The 21,205-nt window shown below is 47.3% G+C and overlaps 2 protein-coding genes across 21 annotated transcripts in view; both read right to left on the bottom strand.

The window, feature by feature from the left end:
* Tfdp1 (transcription factor Dp 1) overlaps window positions 1-200 on the bottom strand; it is a 39,724-nt gene extending 39,524 nt beyond the window's left edge. For 3 of the 14 annotated variants that reach the window (XM_030243404.1, XM_030243410.1, XM_030243409.1), the window contains exon 1: window positions 5-134. The gene's annotated coding sequence lies outside the window, so the exon portion shown is untranslated. Of the gene's footprint in view, window positions 1-4 lie in introns of all 14 variants that reach the window. The other 11 variants (NM_001358991.1, NM_009361.3, NM_001291766.1 and 8 more) reach the window with 8 other exon arrangements.
* A 15,800-nt stretch (window positions 201-16,000) lies between these two features.
* Window positions 16,001-21,205, bottom strand: part of Tmco3 (transmembrane and coiled-coil domains 3) — a 34,912-nt gene continuing 29,707 nt past the window's right edge. For 5 of the 7 annotated variants that reach the window (XR_001778426.2, XR_001778427.2, XR_378659.2 and 2 more), the window contains 3 exons: window positions 20,003-20,082; window positions 19,013-19,162; window positions 17,530-18,164 (listed from right to left, as the gene is read on the bottom strand). Coding sequence is in view for 3 of the 7 variants with exons in the window: in XM_006508763.2 (XP_006508826.1) it covers window positions 18,051-18,164; window positions 19,013-19,162; window positions 20,003-20,082 (344 nt within the window). In the remaining 4 variants the exon portion in view is untranslated. Of the gene's footprint in view, window positions 18,165-19,012; window positions 19,163-20,002; window positions 20,083-21,205 lie in introns of all 7 variants that reach the window. The other 2 variants (NM_172282.2, NM_001364217.1) reach the window with 1 other exon arrangement.

The following is a 21,205-nucleotide window of genomic DNA, read 5'->3' as shown; positions in this document are numbered from 1 at the left end:
ACACCTGGCTGGCCGGCGGGGCGCGCGGGGCGGACGACGGGGGCGCGGAGGCGCCGGCCCGGAGGTCCGGCCCTGGCGGTCCCTGCCCTGAGCCAGCGGCGCCGGGACGCGGGCTCACCCTGGGCCGAGCGTCGGGCCGGCGTGACGTGCGCGCGGCGCGGTGACGTGGGCGGCGGCGGGCCCGCTGCGCGCAGCGCGCCTGCGCGCCTTTTCGCGCCTTCGGCGCCCTCCTCCTCCTCCTCCTCCTCCCGCCGCTCATCTCCCGCGCCTCTCGCCGGTGCTACCCGCCCTGGGAGAGGGGCGGGGCCTGCGCGCGCGTGCGCGTGCGGCGGGACCCGGCTGGAGACCGCCGACGCCGAACAGCGCTGCGCGCGTCTCCATGTGCGCTCGGAGAGAGGCCACGTGTGTGCGCGCCTCTGTGTGTGTGTGTGTGTGTGTGTGTGTGTGTGTGTGTGTGTGTGTGTATGTGTGTGTGTGTGTACACCAAGGGCCAACTGTATGCATATCTGTGTGCATGCGCAGGGAGTAGAGGGCCACGTGTTTGGCTCTGTGTGTGCGCGTGTACCACGCGCGCCAACGGTGAAAAGAATGTGGTGTGTGCCATACCTGCATGCACACGTAGGGAAAGGATCATGTGTGTGCACACCTGTGGATATGCAGAGTCTGACTGTATACACGTGTGTGTACATGGAGTATCAGTCGTGTGTGCACGCCTGAACATATATACAGAAGAGAACCCTCTGTGCAAACATATGGAAACCTATGTTAATGTCTGCGCACTGAAAAAAAGCAGGCGTGTGTGTACACATGAGAAAAAAGAGGTCAGTTCTGAGAGTGCTTTAAAGTACCTGCATGTGCACACAGGGAGAAGAATCTTGTTCATTTACACAGAACAAAGTAAAGACTGTTCGGATGCATACTGAACAATACAGAGACAAGATCCCCCACCTCTGCTCAACTACTGACCTCCACAGCCACATGCCCTGAGCCTGGGCTGTCAGTGATTCAGGGCAGGAAACAGCCTGTTAATCAGGTGTGTATGCATTTGCGCCTTTCACTTCAGAAACCTTCTGCTTCATCCCAAGAGGGGTCTGGTAGACCCTGAGCCTTGAAGACTCAGTCCATCTTAGAGGCCACTTCTTTAAGACTAAAGCTGGAGAGCCTGGGAGGAGAATAGGCTGGGGCTCACAAATCAGTCCAAATGGTTCAGATAAAATGACACAACGTTTCCCAAGAATATGGGACTGAAGAGCAGGGCAAAGTTAAGTACTATCAGAAAACTGTTAATGTGAGTGACCGGATTTTATTCTGGAGGAAAGGTCAATTTGACTCCCAAACTGACAGATCTTTCTCCGTTACCTGGCTGCCTCAGTCCCATGACTCAGCCCAACAGCCCTTCTTTAGCATCTGGCCGAACTGTCCGCCAGCAGCTGTCCTGTTTGAACACTGCTCAGCGGCTTTGAGGAAGCAGCCCTGCAACCACAGCTGCTTATTGCTGAAGCAGAAGAGGCGATACCCAGGCATGAGTGTGTCAATAGCTTGCACCAGAAATACCCAAGGCATGAGTGTGTCAATAGCTTGCACCAGAAATACCCAAGGCATGAGTGTGTCAATAGCTTGCACCAGAAATACCCAAGGCATGAGTGTGTCAATAGCTTGCACTAGACTCTTTGCCATCACAAGCTCTGGTAAGCTCTAGTAGCAGTTTTCACCCAGAATTTGGGGTTGGGGGATGAGGGGTTCAGGGGGAGGGGGAGGGAAGCATCTCTACTGGCCAAGCAGAAAGACTGTGACTGGTGCAAACATCCTTCCCACACCCCATTTCTGACTATATAAACAAGCTATTTGACTCACCTTTTCAGTGAGTTGGGAGAATCTTTTGTCCAATAGAAACTTCTCTCAAGTGATGTTACACAATTTTTTTATTATTATTTCTACAAGCTAGACTGGTAGCATGAAGAAATAAAGGACAGAACGTCAGCGGAGTGGTGGCAGCGGCAAGGGGGACTCTGAAGAGTGAACAGGGCACGCACAGCAGCACACAGAGGCGATGGGACGACAGGCAGAAGAAATAGGAAGCCATTCAGAGAAGATAAAGCACGCACCAGGACTGAAGAAGGCTATGAAGAGGCACAGAAGAGTACATGGGTACCAGTCACTGGAAGAGTTCCAGGGAGGTGGCAAGTCTTGTCGGGTCAAGGTCTTACTCTAGGATTGAAAGCTAAAGCTACAGTCACGTAAGTTCCCAGCACCCCGTACCCACACAGAGCCACAGCACCGGCTGGGATTACAGTAGCTGCCAAGTGTTGTGGCTGCTGTTGGTCCAGAAGAGTCTAAGCCTCCAACTTGAGTGTCTCGAGCTGTAAGTCTCTGGCTTCTAGAGCCTGGAGCAGTAGGCCCTCTGCTCTCAGGGAATAGAGTTGTAAGCAATTGGATCTGCCAGTCCATCCCATAAACTTTGAGCGTGTAAGGCCGGGGATTGCTAGCCCTGGAGAATCTTCTCCTTGCCCAATTTTGTGTATCTGGATAAAGCCAACCGACTAGAAATATAGAGGTCAGAGCTGTACCAGTGCAGGGCTAATTAACATCTATGAAGACCTTTGAGGAGCACAGACCAAAGCCCTCACTCAGTAATATGCAACATATTATTACTGGACATCCCTATATTGCATGGCTTTACAATTAACTGCCTTTATGCTGACCACACCTACTCCCACCAATTTGGCTAAGCCCCGCCTTCTTAAGCCGCCAAGCATCTAATTAACCTTGGTTTTGCACGTCAGAATCGAACTCATGCATCGGATGGCCAGGAGTCTTCCTGTTTTCTAATTCTCCTCCCCTACAAGGGATGACTTTACATGCCAACAGCCTTCAACATGCAGTCGTTCCTGAGAGCAGTTGACTCGATTTCGCTGGAGGATGCGGAAGGTCCTCAAAGCATTCTGGAAGCCAAACCGACTGGAGTCAGAGTGAAGGTGGTGAGAGTGAAGGTCAGGTGCGATGGCTGAGCAGTGGAGCCACAGAACAGGTGAAATGGGTTGCTTGGGGGCACTGTCTTAAGATGGATTGGTTTCCTGGGTTTTGCTTATAATTAATGATAGACAGACCTGTTTCTTGGAGTATGAGTGACCAGGAAGCACTACAATTAAACGGACTCCGACAGGCACATCGGTTCCTGTTATCTCCGCTGTGACAGAATCAGCTTACGTGAGGAAAGATCTATTCTGGCTCATAGTTTCAGATGTTTCTATTTGTGGTCATTTTGGCCCCACGCATGTGTACGGCAAACCACGGTGGAAGAAGAATGTAGCAGAGGGGAGCTATCTTCACGCCTGGGAAGCAGAGAGAGGCACGGGATCTTTGTATAACATTTCCATCCTGCAGGAAAGACCCTCCTGTTCTGAAGGGAGATGCCCTGAGATTCAGAAAGTAGAGGCTGGAGAGATGGCTCAGCGGATAAGAGCACTGACTGCACTTCTGAAGGTCCTGAGTTCAAATCCCAGCAACCACATAGTGGCTCACAACCACCCGTAATGAGATCTGACGCCCTCTTCTGGTGTGTCTGAAGACAGCAACAGTGTACTTATGTATAATAATAAGTCTCTGGGCAGGAGCAAGCAGGGACTGAGTGAGCCGGGCCAGAGTTGACAGAGTTAGACAGAAGTCCTAAAATTCAGTTCCCAACAACCACATGAAAGCTCACAACCATCTGTACAGCTACAGTGTACTCATATACATAAATAGATAAATCTTTAAAAAAAATACCATCTGTAATTCTAGGTCCAAGAGCTCTCGCACCCTCTTCTGGCCTCTAGGCACCAAGCATAAAAGCATACATATGGTGTACATACATACATGCAGGCAAAACACTTATACACATTATTTGAAGAAAAGGAAGAAGAGAAGAAGAAATCACCACCAACATCATCATCTTGGAATTAGAGAGATGGCTCAGTGGTTAAGAGCACTGGTTGCTCTTCCATAGGACCCTGGTTTGATTCCCAGGATCCACATGGCTGCTCCCAACTGTCAGTATCTCCAGTTCCAGGGGATCTGATGCCCTCTTCTGGACGCCACAGGCACTACATACACATGCTGCACAGATAGACATGCAGGCAAAACACCCATCTACATGACACAAACAAACAGGAATGGAACACAATAATTTTTTAAATGTGGTTTTTTTTTATTGGAAAATATTTTTTATATTTTCTTTATTCACATTTCAAATGTTAGCCCCTTTCCCAGTTCCCCCAACCCCAGAAACTCCCTATCCCATCCTCCCTCCCTCTGCTTCTATGAGGGTGTTCCTCCACCCACCCACCCACTCCCACCTCCCCACCCTCAGTTCCCCTACATTGGGGCATCTATTGAGCCTTCATATGGCCAAGGAACTCTCCTTCCATTGATGCCTGACAAGGCCATCCTCTACAACGTATGCAGCTGGAGCCATGTGTACTCCTTTGTTGATGGCTTAGTCCCTGGGAGCTCTTGGGGGACTGGTTGGTTGATATTGTGGAGCACAATACTTAAAAACAGGAATTAAGCAACTCTAGGGCTTCAGGAAGTCCCTGAAAGCAGATGCACTAGGATCCTCCCTCCCTGAGCTCAGAGAATCGGTAAGGACTGCTGAGAGATGGCCTCCTATCAGCTCAGCTGAAGAGAAAAGACCATGATCAACAGAGCCACCTGGGAAATACACAGTTCAACACATTGAGCTTCCTGCAAGTTGTATAATGAGCTCTAGATTCCCAGTTTCCAGGAGCGGAGACTGGGGCGGGCTTTTGTGATGTCGCAGTCTTTGGGTCATGATGAGGGGGTCATGACTGAGGTCAGCACCGAGATCTTCACAGGCAACAGAGAGGTGAGCAGCAGGAGACAAGAAGGCTGTTGAGCTTAGTGTGCCTTGGTTGTGGAATCTGACTCTGGGTTGTTTATTTTAGGGGTATTTGAACGAAGAACAATTTGGTGAAAACATTGCTTGTGGAGATTAACTCAACCTCACATGTACAACAGAACATACCTAAATCTCTTTGAAGAACAAAGCAAGCTAAACACAGATTAGACTCAACTACAAGGAAACCCTGTAGGGTACATGTTACACATTCCGTAAAGATGGGTTCTATAGGTTTACTATATGTGACTCCTTCCATAAAGATGGGTTCTATAGATTGACTATATGTGACACTGTCTTAGTCAGGGTTTCTATTCCTGCACAAACATCATGACCAAGAAGTAGTTGGGGAGGAAAGGGTTTATTCAGCTTACACTTCCATACTGCTGCTCATCACCAAGGAAGTCAGGACTGGAACCCAAGCAGGTCGGGGAGCAGGAGCTGATGCAGAGGCCATGGAGGGATGTGACTTACTGGCTTGCTTCCCCTGGCTTGCTCAGCCTGCTCTCTTATAGAACCCAAGACTACCAACCCAGAGATGGTCCCACCCAAAGGGGCCTTTCCCCCTTGATCACTAATTGAGAAAATGCCTTACAGCTGGATCTCATGGAGGCATTTCCCCAACTGAAGCTCCTTTCTCTGTGATAACTCCAGCTGTGTCAAGTTGACACAAAAATAGCCAGTACAGACATCTTCCATAAAGATGGATTCTATAGGTTGACTATATGTGACACTTTCTCTAAAGATGGGTCTCGTGGATTGACTGAGAACAACCAGTTTAGAAGAAGGGTCTGGAGGAACGCCTGGTGCCGGAGAGTCTTTGGCCATGCAGATTGTGCAAACATCACCGAGCTAGAAAGCAATTCCATTCCAGCCTTCTGGGTGTGAAGCAGGTCTTACATTCCTTCCCTGGAAGGAAGAACCCTCTGTGTGTAACATTCCAGGATCCCCTCGTGCACATCCGTGAGCACAAAGACCTCCACGGCCCCTACAGGGTCATTGCTGCTGCTGTGAGTGACCCCGATTCCTAAGTTACTCATAAGGCAAACTCACAGGTTCTCCAAGTTGGACTGCACTGATAACCTTAGTTTGCAACGTGCTTGGCTCTCTATGTGGGATAAGTAGATTTTGTTTTATTTTGTTTTTTGTTTTGTTTTTCCAAAACATTTTAAACAACAGGGATCCAGGAAGGAGTCAAGTTGAGATTAACCCTAAGGGCATGGCTGCAGTGACCTGCTTCCTAGAACCTGGCCCTGGTCTTTGTGCTCACAGACTACACTAGGGGATCCTGGTATGTTAAACACAAAAGGTCATTCCTTCCAGGGAAGGAATGTAAAACCTGCTTCACACCCAGAAGGCTGGAATGGCCTACTTTTCATCTTCTCTCAGTAATGCCATCACACATGACTCCAAATTGAGGAATTAATGCACTGAGGCCAGAGTCCTCTGGTCTCTGGAAATGCCCTGAGACATCCGCCGAGGTGTGCTTCATTGATACCCTAGGCATTTCCTGAGCCAGTCACATTGACAGTCAAAATGTACATCATGGATGCTGAGGAGACAAACAGTGGATTAACAGGGTGCTTGTGGTAAAGGCACAACAGCCAGCGTCCCCCACATCCATCTGGCAGCACACATCTGTAACCTGTGCTGGGGTTGGGAAGAGACTGGCAGCAATCTGGAACTCACTGGCTAAACAGCACTATTTACGTCACAAAGTACAGGGAGTGTTCACAGGGACCCTACCCTGCTGTTCTTACAGCCCCTTGTAGCACGCAGCTGCTTGGATCCAGTGCTCATTTACCAGTCGAGTTTTCTTTTTTAATTAATTTGTTTATTTATATCCCAAATGCTGCCCCCCTTCCAGTACCCTCCTCACAGAGACCCATTCCCTGACTCCCCATCCCCTCCTCCTCTGAGAGGGTGGGGACCCCTTTGGGGTATCCCCCACCTGGCACATCAAGTCTCTGCCAGAGTGGGCACATCCTCTCTCTCTGAAGCCAGACAAGACAGCCCTGTTGGGGAATGGATACCACCGTCAGGCTACAGCTGCAGAGAGAGCCTCTGCTTCAGTTGTTGGGGGACCTACATGGAGGCTGAGCTTCACATCTATATATGTGGGGGGGGGGGAGCTTGTTCCAGCCCCTGTGGGTTCTTTGGTTGGTGGCTCAGTCTCTAAGAGCTTCTAGAGGTCCAGGTTAGTTGACTCTGTTGGTCCTCCTGTGGGGTTCCTTTCCCCTTTAGTGTCCTCAATCCTTCCCCCAACTCTTAATAGAGTCCCTGACCACTGGCCAGTGTTGGCTGTGGGTCTCTGCATCTGTTTCAGTCAGCTGCTAGGTGGATCCTCTCAAAGGACAGTTATGCTAAGCTCCTGTCTGCAAGCATAACACAGTGTCATTAATGGTGTCAGGGACCAGTGTTTGCCCATGGGATGGGTCTCAAGTTGGGCCGGTTATTAGCTGGCCATTCCTTCAGTCTCTGCTTCATCTTTGTCCCTGCATTTCTTTTAGACAGGACAAGTTTTGTGGGTGGGTTGGTGTCCTTATCCCTCCACTGGGGTCCTCCCTGGCTACAGGAGGTGGCTTCTTCAGGCTCCACATCCAGCTGTAAGGCATCTCAACTCAGGTCACCCGCATTGCAGTCTGGTTGTCTTCAATACTGAGGTAAGCAATGACGACTTGGACATTATTCTAAAGCTCTGCGCCTCTCCTTTCCGTTTGTGTAAGAATCTGGTGAGCCTTAGCTTACTGGAGACCTCCTCAGTGAACCACGTGGACCTGGGAATCAATGCAAAAACCAAGAGGACTTTATTGTTCTAATGTGTTGGGGTTGTCCTGCACAGATGGTGAAGTGGTGACCCCGAGAAGCCTGTTCAGTGAGCTTTTTATACAGTTCTCAGGGCAGCAGCCATTAGGCACAATGTGATTGGCAGAACAGTGTGACTTTTTAAACTGACTGGTCTATAGGGAATGAGGTGGCAAGGACTTCCCTTGTCTATAGGTGGCCAGAGCTTTAGAATAATGTCCAAGTTGTCATTGCTTTCCTCAGTATTGAAGACAACCAGACTGCAATGCGGGTGACCTGAGTTGAGATGACTTACAGCTGGACGTGGAACCTGAAGAAGCCACGTAGCCAGACAGGAACTCCCAGTGGAGGGATAAGGACACCAACCCACCCACAAAACTTGTCCTGTCTAAAAGAAATGCAGGGACAAAGATGAAGCAGAGACTGAAGGAATGGCCAACCAATAACCAGCCCAACATTCCTGAGAAATGTGTCCCCACTCACAGGTCGGGTACCCCCCACCCCTCCCTTCCATGGTCTGGGGAATGTTAATTAGCCTCTCCCTTCCAGAGGGGCAAGCGTTCCATGACCTTTGCAAAGTTCCTGAGCTGACCCCTTCATTTGTTCTACTTGGGAGCTGTGGGTGTTTGGTATGTGTATATTTATAATTGTTATGTCAGGTAGGTGAATCAGCTCTCTCAACTCCTGACCCTTTCACATCACATCCCGCCATCTGTGTGTTCATGGACCTTAAGTCTTCTACACACAGTATGTATTGGGATCTGTTGGGGTTTGTTTTTTTTTTTTCAGATTTATTTATTATTATATGTAAGTACACTGTAGCTGTCTTCAGACACTCCAGAAGAGGGTGTCAGATCTCATTACGGATGGTTGTGAGTCGCCATGTGGTTGCTGGGATTTGAACTCAGGACCTTTGGAAGAGCAGTTAGTACTTGTACCCACTGAGCCATCTCTCCAGCCCGGGGTCTGTTTTTTATCATCCTGCCAATTTGTATTCTAGTTGAGCTTAGTCGTTTATACATCTCCACACTGCTGCCCACCAACACATTTCCATATTTACTTTGTGCATTTCTCTTTTAAATTATATGGTGGCTCACATCAGAACTTCTCACATCTGGGAGTCTGAGGCAGAAGGATCACCGTGAGTTCAAGATCAGCCTGGGCTACAAAGTGACTTCCAGACCAACCTGCACTTTAGACTATCCATCTCAAAAGAAGAAAAAAGGGAGTCAGAGATGGCTCAGGAGTTAAGAGCACTGCTGCTCTTTCAAAGGTCCTGGGTCCCATTCCCAGCACCCACATGGTGGTTCACAACTCTCTGTAACTCCAGCTCCAGGGAATTCAATCTCCTCTTCTGAACATTGTGGGCACCAGGCATGCATGTGGTACACATACATACATACATGCATATATACATACATACATGGGCAAAACACCCATACATATGAGTTTTTTTAAATAAAAACACCAAGCTACACAGGACAGTGATGATGCACACCTTTAACCCCAGCACTAAGAAAGCAGGGGCAGGTGGCAGGCAGATCTCTGATTTCCAGGCCAGCCTGGTCTACAGAGTGAGGTCCAGGCTAACCAGGGCTACACAGAGAAACCCTGTCTTGTAAAAGCAAACAAACAAAACAAAACAACAAAACACAAACACAAAAACCCACCACCATTGTGAACAACAACAAAAATATAAAGTTCTTCTGCATTTTACTCTGGAGAAAGTCATATCATGTAGCTTATTTTAAATTTTATGTGTATATATGTATGCCTGTGTACATATGTGTAGGTGCCTACAGAGGTCAGAAGAGGGTCTGCAGTTCCTGGAGCTGCAGCTACAGACAATTGTGAGCCACCTGGGGGCTATCTAGCTCTCTGGAAAAACAGCAAGCGCTGTTAACCAATGAGTCATCTCTCCAGCTCCTGCACCCCTTACTTTTGAAGAGTAGCTTTGCCAACTTCAGAATTTCTTTTTAAAGATGTATTTATTTATTTATTTTATGTATCTGAGTACACTGTGGCTGTACTCAGATACATAAAATAATGATTGTGAGCCTTCATGTGGTTGTTGGGAATTGAATTTTAGAACCTCTGGTTGGCCCCGCTCACTCCAATCAGCCCCACTTGCTCAGGCCCAAAGATTTATTATTATACATAAGTACTCTGTAGCTGACTTCAGATGCACCAGAAGAATAGTCAGATCTCATTACGGGTAGTTGTGCGCCACCATGTGGTTGCTGGGATTTGAACTCAGGACCTTCAGAAGAGCAGTCAGCACTCTTGCCTGCTGAGCCATCTCTCCAGCCCCCAACTTTAGAATTCTTGATGGGCAAGGTTTATTTTTATTTCTTTTGGCACTTAAAGTGTTCCACTTACGGCTCCTGGTCATTATGCTTTGAGGAGATGCCAATCCTATGGCAGTCACTAGTAAGGAACAAATCACTTCTCTGTTGGTGATTTAAATAGCATGTATTTGCTTTTGTCTTTTGAGTTTCTGTATATTGGTGTGGGTCTCTGAGCTTATGCAATATGGAGTTCCTTGAGCTTTGGAGCTTTAAAGTAGATAGAGTCATTCATGCCTTTCATCAAATAATGACCGTTTGAAGTTTATCCTGGATATACAAAGGGAGCAGGCCATAGGATAATCCATGTAACTTTAGAGTGGTAGAACACACACACATGGGGTGGATGTTGGTATTTTATGAAAATATTCCTTGAAGCTTTAGCTATAATAGCCACGAGGTGGAAAGTTCCTGTCTCTGATGGAAACGGGATTAACAAAATGGGACACAGCACACACAACAGGCTATTATTAGTCAGCCATAAAAAGGAATGGGATTCTGACACGAGCTACATACAGTATGTATAGGACTGGGAAGCATTACGCCGTAAAATAAGTCAGACGCAAAAGGATGAATAGTATGTGAATCCACTAGAATTTTGAATTCAGAACAATACTAGCACTGTTAGTAGCAAGAAATGTGCACTCACTCCTTGTAATTGTAGAGTCTGTTTGCAGAGCTGACAGTGTTTTAGGGACAGATGATGGTAGTGTTTATGCAACACTGTTCATTAACACTAGTAATGAGCACATAAATAGTAAGCTTTGGCTAGGCATGATCGGTAGATCAAGCCTTTGGTTCCAGCACCTGAGAGGCAGAGGCAGAGGCAGAGGCAGAGGCAGAGGCAGAGGCAGAGGCAGAGGCAGAGGCAGAGGCAGAGGCAGAGGCAGAGGCAGAGGCAGAGGCAGAGGCAGAGGCAGAGGCAGAGGCAGAGGCAGAGGCAGAGGCAGAGGCAGAGGCAGAGGCAGAGGCAGAGGCAGAGGCAGAGGCAGAGGCAGAGGCAGAGGCAGAGGCAGAGGCAGAGGCAGAGGCAGAGGCAGAGGCAGGCAGGTCTCTGTGAGTTTGAGGCCAGCCTGGTCTACATAGTGAGTTCCAGGACAGCCAGGGCTATACAGAGACACCTTGTCTCAAAACAAAAGATAAACTTCACTCGAGCACTCGCGCGCGCGCACACACACACACACACACACACACATGCATGCACGCGTGTGCACACACACACTCACACACACATGTGTGTGTGTTTGTTTGTATGTATCTGAGTTTTCAAAAGCTAAAAAGATAATAAAAACCCAATTCACACATTAAATGAGTGAATTTAATTATTATACCAATTATTTAATAAATTATATCTCAATATGACTTTTTCTTTTTCTTTAAAGATTCATTTATTATTATATCTAAGTTCACTGTAGCTGTCTTCAGATGCACCAGAAGAAGGCGTCAGATCTCATTACAGATGGTTGTGAGCCACCATGTGGTTGCTGGGATTTGAACTCAGGACCTTCGGAAGAGCAGTCGGTGCTCTTAACCACTGAGCTATCTCTCCAGCCCTCAATATGACTTTTTCAAAGCTATCAAGGACAAATTGTTAGGTATAACAGTGGAAATTTCATAGGGTAACATCATTCTCATATTTAGTATGAAAATAGATACAGGGTCATGATACTGGAAATTTATTTTCACATGCTTCAGATAGAACATAATAATTGCATAGAATGTGGGGATTTTATGACCCAACCTTTATATACTTTGAATTTTTCAAAATAACTGGGATAACATTTCATTCCTGTATAGCATTAATCAGGAAGTCCTAAACAGTGTGAGAAGACAAGAAGGTGGGGCTTGCAATATAGTGGGTAAAACTGTTAGCTGCACACACCTGCCTCAATGAATTCAGGGATTCTATCCCCAGAAACCCGAAAGCCAGATACAATGGCTGGTATTTGGAGTCCTTGCCCTGCTGTAAGGACAGGAAACCGATCCAGAAGCTCACAGGCAAGCTAGCCTTGGGCATGGGAATGAGAGCAACAGAAACCACAAGGGGGAGCCTGTCTTAGAGGTGGAAGGAGAGAACAGATTTCTGAAAGCTGTCCTCTGACCTCCACAGGATCACTAGGCATGCCATGCTCCAGTATCCAGCATACACCAGTGCCAACACGGCAGGGGCAAGGCTACCATAAAAGTCCTAAAGATAAGAAAACGAAATTGAAAGGCATAAATACTGAACAGGAAGACATATGTATTCTCAGGTGGCGACTGAACATGGGGAAAATCAAGAAAGGCACTGCAGTTAACCAGTAAACAGCAGTTTCCGTGATGCAAGGTCAGTTCAGGGAGCCAGGGTCCAATGTTGCAAAATAATGAAATAAAATAACTTACAGTTCCTTATAACAACAATCTACTGGAAATGCATTATAAATATAGTCTATATTAGCATGAAAGAAATCTAATTAAAATTAATTCAGATTTGCAAAACCCCACAGATAAAAATAAAAAATATTGCTTTTAAATTTTTAAATAAAAATATGAATACAAACCACATTGATGGGTTTGGAGACTGTGTTGTTAAGTTGGCCATCATCCTCAAACTATCCCGTAGGTTCCATGCTATCTCGATAAAAAGTCTCTGCATTTTTTTGCTAAAACTTGGCCGTCTGGTTTTTTTTATGAGCTAGGTGTGGCCCTAGACATCTTTGATCCATGGTACTCATGTGAGGCGGGAGGATTTGCGAGTTCAGGCCTAGCTTTAGCAACATAGTAGGACCTTTATCTCAAGAACAATAACAGTGCCCTGGTCGTTTGCTTTCTCAACAGCAGCACTGGAGATTGGATCTGGCACTCTGAACATGCTAAGCACACTGCTAAACTCTATCCCCATGGCCACCCATCCTACCCAGGGAAACAGCCTACACCGATTTATAATTCTCACCGAGAATTCATAGGTTATATCAGGTCCTACTCTTGTTTGGGGCTTGGTTTTGTTTTGTTTTTCTGAGACAGTATGCTGCCCTCGCCCTGGCCTCAGAGATCTCCCTCGTCTGCCTTCAGAGTGCTGGGATTACAGGTACCCCCCGCGCCCCCCCAAGCCTGGCAGGTTCTAATCTTATTATGCACTCATTGCATTGGGAAAAACACACACTGGCATGGGACCACCTCTACCTCCTACTGAATAATTTCATTAAAACTATTCACTGCCCTAAAAGTCCTCTGCAGTCTGTCACTCCCCTGCCCACTGTCACGCACCACTGCCTTTTTTCTGTCCTAACAGTGTTGTCCTTTTCAGAATGTCACAGGCCAAATGAGACGTGTTTGGACTGGCTTCTTCACTCGGTGTCATTTAAAGTCCCCTTGGGTATTTTCACAACTCAATCACTCTTTGTTTACTGCTGCGTGTTCCACGTTCTGGATGCACCCACAGACTCTCTGAAGAATTCTGGGTTGAGTTTTGGCAATAAGGAAAATCTGCCCCAAACCATCATGCACAGATTGTTATATGGACACAAATTTGCCAGCAGTTCCCGTGGACAAATGCGAGAGTGGGTACTTGCTGGATCTGATGGTAAAACTATGTCTGGTTTAATCAGAAACCCCAAACCTTCTTTGAAAGGGAGTTAATTGTTTGGACTCAGTCCAAATGATGGCTGGGACCAAGGAAACAGATGAGTACTGAGAGGAAGTAACTGCAGGATGGTACCTCAAAGTTAGTGTATCCTAATTAGCTAATATGGTATTTCAAGCCTGATAATTGGGTCAAATGCATTCCTGAAAAGGTGAAAAGTTCTGTTTGACACCTACAAAGGGCAGCATCGTCAAGGTCCTGTCTATGTGTTCTCATAGCTACAAACCATTGCAGGAAAACATCAAACAAAAACATGAAGATATTCTTATGCATTCACCCGGCACTCCTTTTGGTATCACGAGAGGCGTGAAGGGAAGAAGGAACTGGGAACTAGTCTTAGGTGAACTCCCAGACAACGTGTGCCTCTGCGTCATAGGGTTGGAGGGTAGCGACCCAAAGGTATCTGTTTGGAAATCTTTGTCATCCAACCCTGAAATTTAGCTCCCACGGTGCAGTTTTTGGGTTTAACAGACCAGTTACTTGGCTGAAATGCACAAGAAAGGTGAGAACTGCTGGTCCTGCAGGACCATACCAAGGCTGCTTCTCCATGACGCTAGCAAGTACCAGCTGAGATAGCTCAGTGCTGCGGGGTCAGAGCTGGCTCGGATGCCTGCCAGTCACAGAAGCCCACCCCTTCCAGGCAGCCTCCACCTACAGTCAGTTCACCATGGTCTGGACAAGTTTCCATCTAGGTCTTCAACCTCCTAAGTCTGCAGTGTGCCCTGGCTGCTCTTCCAGAGGACCTGGGTTCAATTTCCAGTATTCACATGGCAGCTCATGGCTATTTATAACTCCAATCCCAGGGTACCTGGCACTCTCACACAGATATGCAGGCAAAATACCAATGCACATAAAAAATCATTACAAAATATTATTTGGGCAGGGTGACCTTTAATCCCAGCACTCGGGAGGCAGAGGCAGGCAGATTTCTGAGTTCGAGGCCAGCCTGGTCTACAGAGTGAGTTCCAGGACAGCCAGGGCTACACAGAGAAACCCTTTCCCGAAAAAAAGAAAGAAAGAAAGAAAGAAAGAAAGAAAGAAAGAAAGAAACCAACCTCTGGAAGGTGCCTATAATCTACCTTTCAAGAATAAACTTTTTGGGGAAAAAGAATTCCCAATAAAAGTTCAACACCAGGGCTGGTGAGATGGTTCAGTGGTTAAGAGCACTGACTGCTCTTCTGGAGGTCATGAGTTCAAATCCCAGCAACCACATGATGGCTCACAAGCATCCATAATGAGAAACAAATAATAATAATAATAAAACCTATGGGCTGGAGCAAGCTGGGGCCGGAGCAAGAGGGAGAAAAGAAGGTGGGGAAAATTTTCAATTCCATAAGGAGAGGTAAATTTAATAATTTGTGCCTATTGGCCTGCTTCTCTGTGACATCATCACACCATAAATCCCCTTCAATGAATGGTCTAGGTCTCCTCCACTTCCTCCTGTGTAGAGCAGTATCCGTACTACTGTCCTTACAACAGGGACTGGCCCAGTCCAGCTAGGTAGGAGACAACCCTGGACACTGTGTCTTGTGTTTATTTCACCATCTTCCCCTCCAGGCAAGAGTGCCCCTGTTCTGGACACTGCCTCCTCTCTACCTGGAAGGGCTAGCTGCAGCTCCATCTATCATCCCTGCCCCTGCAGGAACATGAAGCCCTTTGTGAGGGGTCTTGTTGTCATCATCAGGCCCCGGGGACATGATAGGAATATGACTCCAGTCATCTTCCTTCCCTACAGACTGGGAATTCTGAAGTCAGCTCCAACCAGGTCTTTCTGCACACATCTCTCTTCCCCTTCATCTTAATGGTGTCTTACAGGTACTCCAAGAGCCTTGGCTTTTCTAGAACCAACTTCAGGAAGGTTAGTGAGCCTGTGTGCCAATTCTATTCCCTCAGCTACTCCAGACCTGTCCAAGTGTGTGACAGGAAGAGATCCCTGTCATGACCAGTGTGCAGCGTGGTGAAAGCCAGGCATCCTTCCTAGTCCTACTGCCGTATCTTCTGGGAGCACAGCATCTTGGATGCATATCCCTCCACACCTGGAGCTGCATCTGACCTCAGCAAAGCCTCCATGAGTGTACTGTGCTCTGAAGCATCGGTACCTGTAGCTGATGGTTAAGCTCTCAGAAGGCAGCAAAACTGACATCCTTGAGTTCTCTGTCCAGGATTCCTCCTGACACTGTCTCCAAGCAATCTTTGCCTTCTTCAGGAGTCACAAAACCTTGTAGCCACTTCTGGCCAGCAGCTGTGCCAGGATATCTTGCTCCTTCAGCATATCTCAAACACGTGGGAAGAGCGATAGAACCAGCCATCTGACACCACTCAGGAAAGCAACATCATTTTCTAAAAGACAATGCTTCTATTGTTCACCACTTCAAGAAGACACAGTATTTCAATTGACTTCAGTGGCTTAATTTACATTACTGCAATCTATATATGCACACATAAAATACATAATCACACCTTATACTCTGTCCCTCTACCTCAGCATTTATGGTCAATTTGTCCAGCTCTGAAAACCAGTATATACAGAGAAATTGTTTAGAGTAACAGTGATGTTGTTCACAGTATACACATATATAATTGTAACTGTCAACTAAAATAGAAAGTGTATGCAACTGAAAAATAAAACACCTATTCCGTGAATGTTTCCAGACCCCAGAGTTCAGGTGCTACAAGTTTAATCCCCAATACAACAGTGTTGGAAGGGTGGGCTCAGAAGAGATTCAATCAGAGAGAACTTGCCCTCATGGGTGGGTTAATTACATTAATTATAAACAAGCCCCTGGAACTGGGCTGTCTGCCCTCCTCACTACTTGAAATCCTCTATGCAGCATGCAGCCCCAGAGCAGAAGGACAGAGCCTTCCCCCTTTTGACCTTGTGCTTCTCAGCATCTAAAACTAAGAGTAAATTCCAGTTCCCAACAGATTATCCAGCTACAGCACCATGGAGAGACTGACCACGCCCCTCAGGAGAGCCCTGTCAAGGGTCAGGTCTTCATTTCTAGGATACCTGATAATTAAAACATCTTTAAAATGCATTCATTTGGTCTTTAATAACTATATGATGGGGCTGGAGAGATGGCTCAGTGGTTAAGAGCATTGACTGCTCTTCTGAAGGTCCTGAGTTCAAATCCCAGCAACCACATGGTGGCTCACAACCACTCATAATGAGATCTGACACCCTCTTCTGGTGTGTCTTAAGACAGCTACAGTGTACTTACATATAACAATAAATAAATCTTTTTTTAAAAAAAGAACTATATGATGACATATGAGTGGTCCTTATTAAAAAAAAAAACCACTAGCTGGGGCTGGAGAGACAGTTGAGGGCAGTTAAGGGCACTCATTGCTCTGGGAAAGGACCCAGGTTTGGTTCCCAGCACTCACACAGCATCTCACAGTCACCCATTACTCTAGGTCCAGTGCATCCAGCCCCCTTCTCACTTCTTCAGACACCAGGAGCACAGGTGATGCTCATACAGACATGTAAGTAAATCTAAAATTAAAAAACATTGGCAAGATTTTGCCAATGATTAGTTCAACACAAAAATCTAAGATAAAATGAGATTTTTGGAGGCTGGAAAGATGGCTCATGGGTTAGGAGACTGGCTGCTCTTCCATAGCCCCTAGGTTCAGCTCCTAGCACCCACATGGCTGCTAACTGTAACTCCAGTCCCTGGGGATCTGGCACCCTCATATACACACATACATGTAGGCAAAGAACCACAGAAAAATAAGTAAATCTTTTTTAAAAAAAAATGAGATTCTCAGTAAATTTCAAATAATTATACCCTGATCATAAATGGTCTTTACTTAAGAATGCATATTCTTGTGATTCAAAATCAAATTAAAACTAATAAAAATGAACATGAAAATGTTTTATTTAAAACAGTGACAAGAGGCAAGGGGACACTGAGGTTTTAAAGATCAAAAGTAAGTTTCCAAGCTCAGAAATAAAATTAAAATCGCATATTGCTATTATGTTTAATAACAAATATTTGACCAACTACTATAATTGTACAATAAATATAATGGCTTTCTAATTTTTCTTCTTTACCAAAAAATCATAAGCTGGTAAATTAACAAATGGAAGTTAATAATTTTCATTAAAAAAGGCACATCCAGGCAAAATAGTTCAGGTGATTGTAAAATGCAGTGTTAAAACTCTGTACATAATCAACTGACTGCAAATAAATTACTCTGGAAAATTCTTAAACATGACAGGAGAGTCTTTGAAATAGCAAGCAAGCATGAGGGCGCTGCCTCTTGGCCCGTGTTACTCTGTCTCTGCTGGGAAGCCAGCAGAGAGGCGCAGCAGCAGACCGTCTCGGGACTGGAACCCCCGAAGGATCCTTGCCCCACAGCCTGTCGTCCTCGGGTGTTGTCAGAGACTTGAGCGCCTCTCTGGTCTCGGCACACACTTGGTAATGGCTGCTTTCCACAGCACTGGGGCGAGTAAGAGGCTGAGTGTGGTCACACTTAGGATAAGGAGGTACACCTGCAACGGGCAAATGGGCACAGTCACAAGAGTTCGGAAGGTAAAGCGCACAGCCTGCATTTTCAGAGGACACCTCGAGTAGCGCATGTGGACAGTGTGACCCCACTGAGTGTTGGGAGCTACACTGTCAACCAGAAGCGTATCCATCTTTAAAGAGGGGGAAATAGTGCCACAGGAGAGAGGACATTTGCAGTGGGAAGAACTGGGATTCGACCTGACGGAAAGTTGTGGTAGTTCTGGTAAGTTCCAGGGTAGCAGCCTGGTTCCATTGATGGCCTGAAGGTGAACCCTACAGGGCCCCACACACTGAGTCAGAGGGACTGAGACTGGATCCAGCCTTTCCCCACACTGCTGCTTCCCCACGCTCCTTACACACGGACGGACACAGCCTGGGAACTGCAGATGCTGCACAGGCCTCCCTGAGTGTCAGTGGGAGCTTCTATTGTAGGATCAAGATAACAGCCCGTCACACCAAAGAACAGCCTGTTAACTACAGTTACCGTAAGGAAGAATGACATCACTTCTTGGTCTTTGGGCAAAGATCAAATATAAAAAAACAACAGTGGGATTAACTGGTTATTTCCACCTAAGGAATTTGACATCTTATACGAGAAGGAAGCAGCCAGCTTCCATGACTCCCACCAAAGGCTTCCTTCCAGGCCAGCTTAGCGCCCACTGAGAGCTTGCTGCTGCCCCTGAGGCCTGGTGTGCCGGAACTACCAAGTCAGGAGCGGAGGGCGTTGGGGTGGGGTGGGGTGGGGTGGGGGTTCACTCTTAGCCTCACTGCTTGTACTGCAGCACTCCATGCTCCGCAGGGCTCTCACTTCCATCAGATGATAGACACTCACCTCTCTGGAGAGGATGCCTGCTCTCCGTGCTCGACTCCCCAGGACAAAGGAGAACTCGCTGACCTGTGCCAGCCCAGCGGATACGATCCACTTGATGTACTGGCTGCTCCTCGGCAGGATGAGAGACAAGACCAGCACTGCCAACACAAACTGTAAGAGTAGTTTATCGCATCGCCATTCATGACCACAGGCTGGAAAAAACAACTCTCATAATACAATACCGAGATGGAAACCACCAATGGTTACCATTGCTTCTAGTGACAAACCAAGTGGGAAGGTGCACACAGTGGCACATCAGATACCCTCCCGGAAGGCACAAGATTGATAAACTATTAAATTCATCTAGAACAAGAAGGCAAAATAAAAGGCTTGGGTTCATTGACAGAAAATAAGTGTCCCCGACCCCCAGCAAGTTGAATCGCTAGCATTACATATTAAGTGCTCAAGAGGAAGATTCAGTGCACACAAGAGATGTTCACCAACGAGCAGCCAGGACAGCTCCAGGCAGCTCAGCACTAGCAATTCACCAGATATTGCTAAATAGGCAGCAGTCACCCTGGGCCTCAGGCGCCAGGCAGGCAACACAGTAATCAGCGGCCACGAGGATGGACATTTGGAAATGTCCACTGCATTTTCTGCGTGCTGACATACACCACCATCAGGAAGGAGGCACAGGCTGCTCTTTACAATTGTTCAGAACAAGCCTGCAGATCTGCCTGACCTGGCTTCTGGCAACTCCCAACACCTCAGTTCTGAAACGACACATCACCCTAACAGCCTAGCTACTGGCCCAGACCTGCCCCTTTGGGTTTGCCAAGGGTATGGATCAGCGGTGTCTCCCTCCACACAGTGGCACTTGGAGACACAAGTGTCACTGGGGCTTTGCGGGATTCATGCAGCTGCTGGCTGGAAGTGAGGACTAACTGGAAGTGCTCTCTTGTGTAATCTATGTGAGAGTTCTGCTGCCGGTTCCGGGAGAAAGTCTCATACCTTCATGATGACCACGGACAGGGTGAGGAACACCAGCACCGTCAACTCATAGATCACAAAGGTGGGGAACACATGGAGCCCTGTGGAGGACAGAGACAAGATGCCTCAGAATGGGGTCCAGATAGCTCGCAACTGTGAATCTGCAACTCTATCATCCTAATTAAACCTGTTCTTACAGAGGATTAAACTAAAACTCAAGCCCTTCTGAGTGTTTCAGCAAGCTGTGTTCCTCTTCCAGGGAACGTGAGAGACACAGCAGCCATGCCTGCAGAGAACACAGCAGAATCCCCAAGAAGCCCAGGACCTGGCACTCCTTATAGGTTTTGGACCAGGGCGTTTGCAGCCTGTGTGCATGCGCAGCAGTCGGAGGAAGGGTCGGGAACTGTTCCACATCTACACAGTCTGTCATTTCTCACTTGGTTCAGCCAAGGAAGAAACAGTGGGGTGCACCTTTAGATACTTCTCAATGCCCCCTGTTCCTGCAGAGAGGAGCCAGCAGCTGCAGGGGGGAGCATCTCTGCCCACTCGGAACTTTGTCATCTTCTCAGGAGAACACTGGAACCTGGAGGCCTTCTTCCCCATCAGGGGCTCTGCCCTGAGTCAACCACTCAGTACACTCTGTCCGCACCCTCCCCTCTTGCCGACGACGTCTCTGCTTCACTCACATTCACGAATGTAAGGATGCTCCCTTTCCTTCCTGAGACAGGGAGATGCTTCCTCAGAGTGGTTTAGACTCTGGTACGCATCCACCTGGCCCTCCAGCCCCTCTAGCTGTATGCCTGGCCCTTTGGTGCTCCCTCCTCTACTCTGGCTTCATGCGACATAGCCTCCCTTTTAGGGATCCATCCTCAGCGTCTGTGTTAGAGATCAGACAGTCGCCTCAGACTTTTCGGGGACCCCACCCCACCTCTTCTTGCCACCTTCCTGAATGTTCCGCAAGTCCCCTAAGGCCATGAAAAGCATCTGGGGTCTCCTTTGTCAGCCGGCTATAAGTCCTATCGGCTGCACAGCCTGGACATTCAAAACCTGTACTACCAGCCCATGTAGACTTTCTTGGTGATGTCAGAGTTTAGATGTTTTTGGTGTCATAGCCCACCCACATAGGTGTAACTAAGTTCAGGAGCAGTGTGTGGTACAGCTGTGAGGAGCCGCCCTCACAGTCGCCGTTACAAGATGGCGCTGACATCCGTTGCTCGTAGTAAA

Source organism: Mus musculus, chromosome 8 (genome assembly GCF_000001635.26).
Source record: "Mus musculus strain C57BL/6J chromosome 8, GRCm38.p6 C57BL/6J".
NCBI classification, from domain to species: domain Eukaryota; kingdom Metazoa; phylum Chordata; class Mammalia; order Rodentia; family Muridae; genus Mus; species Mus musculus.
Note: the sequence above shows the minus strand (reverse complement) of the source record. Positions and strands in the feature narration are given on the sequence as shown.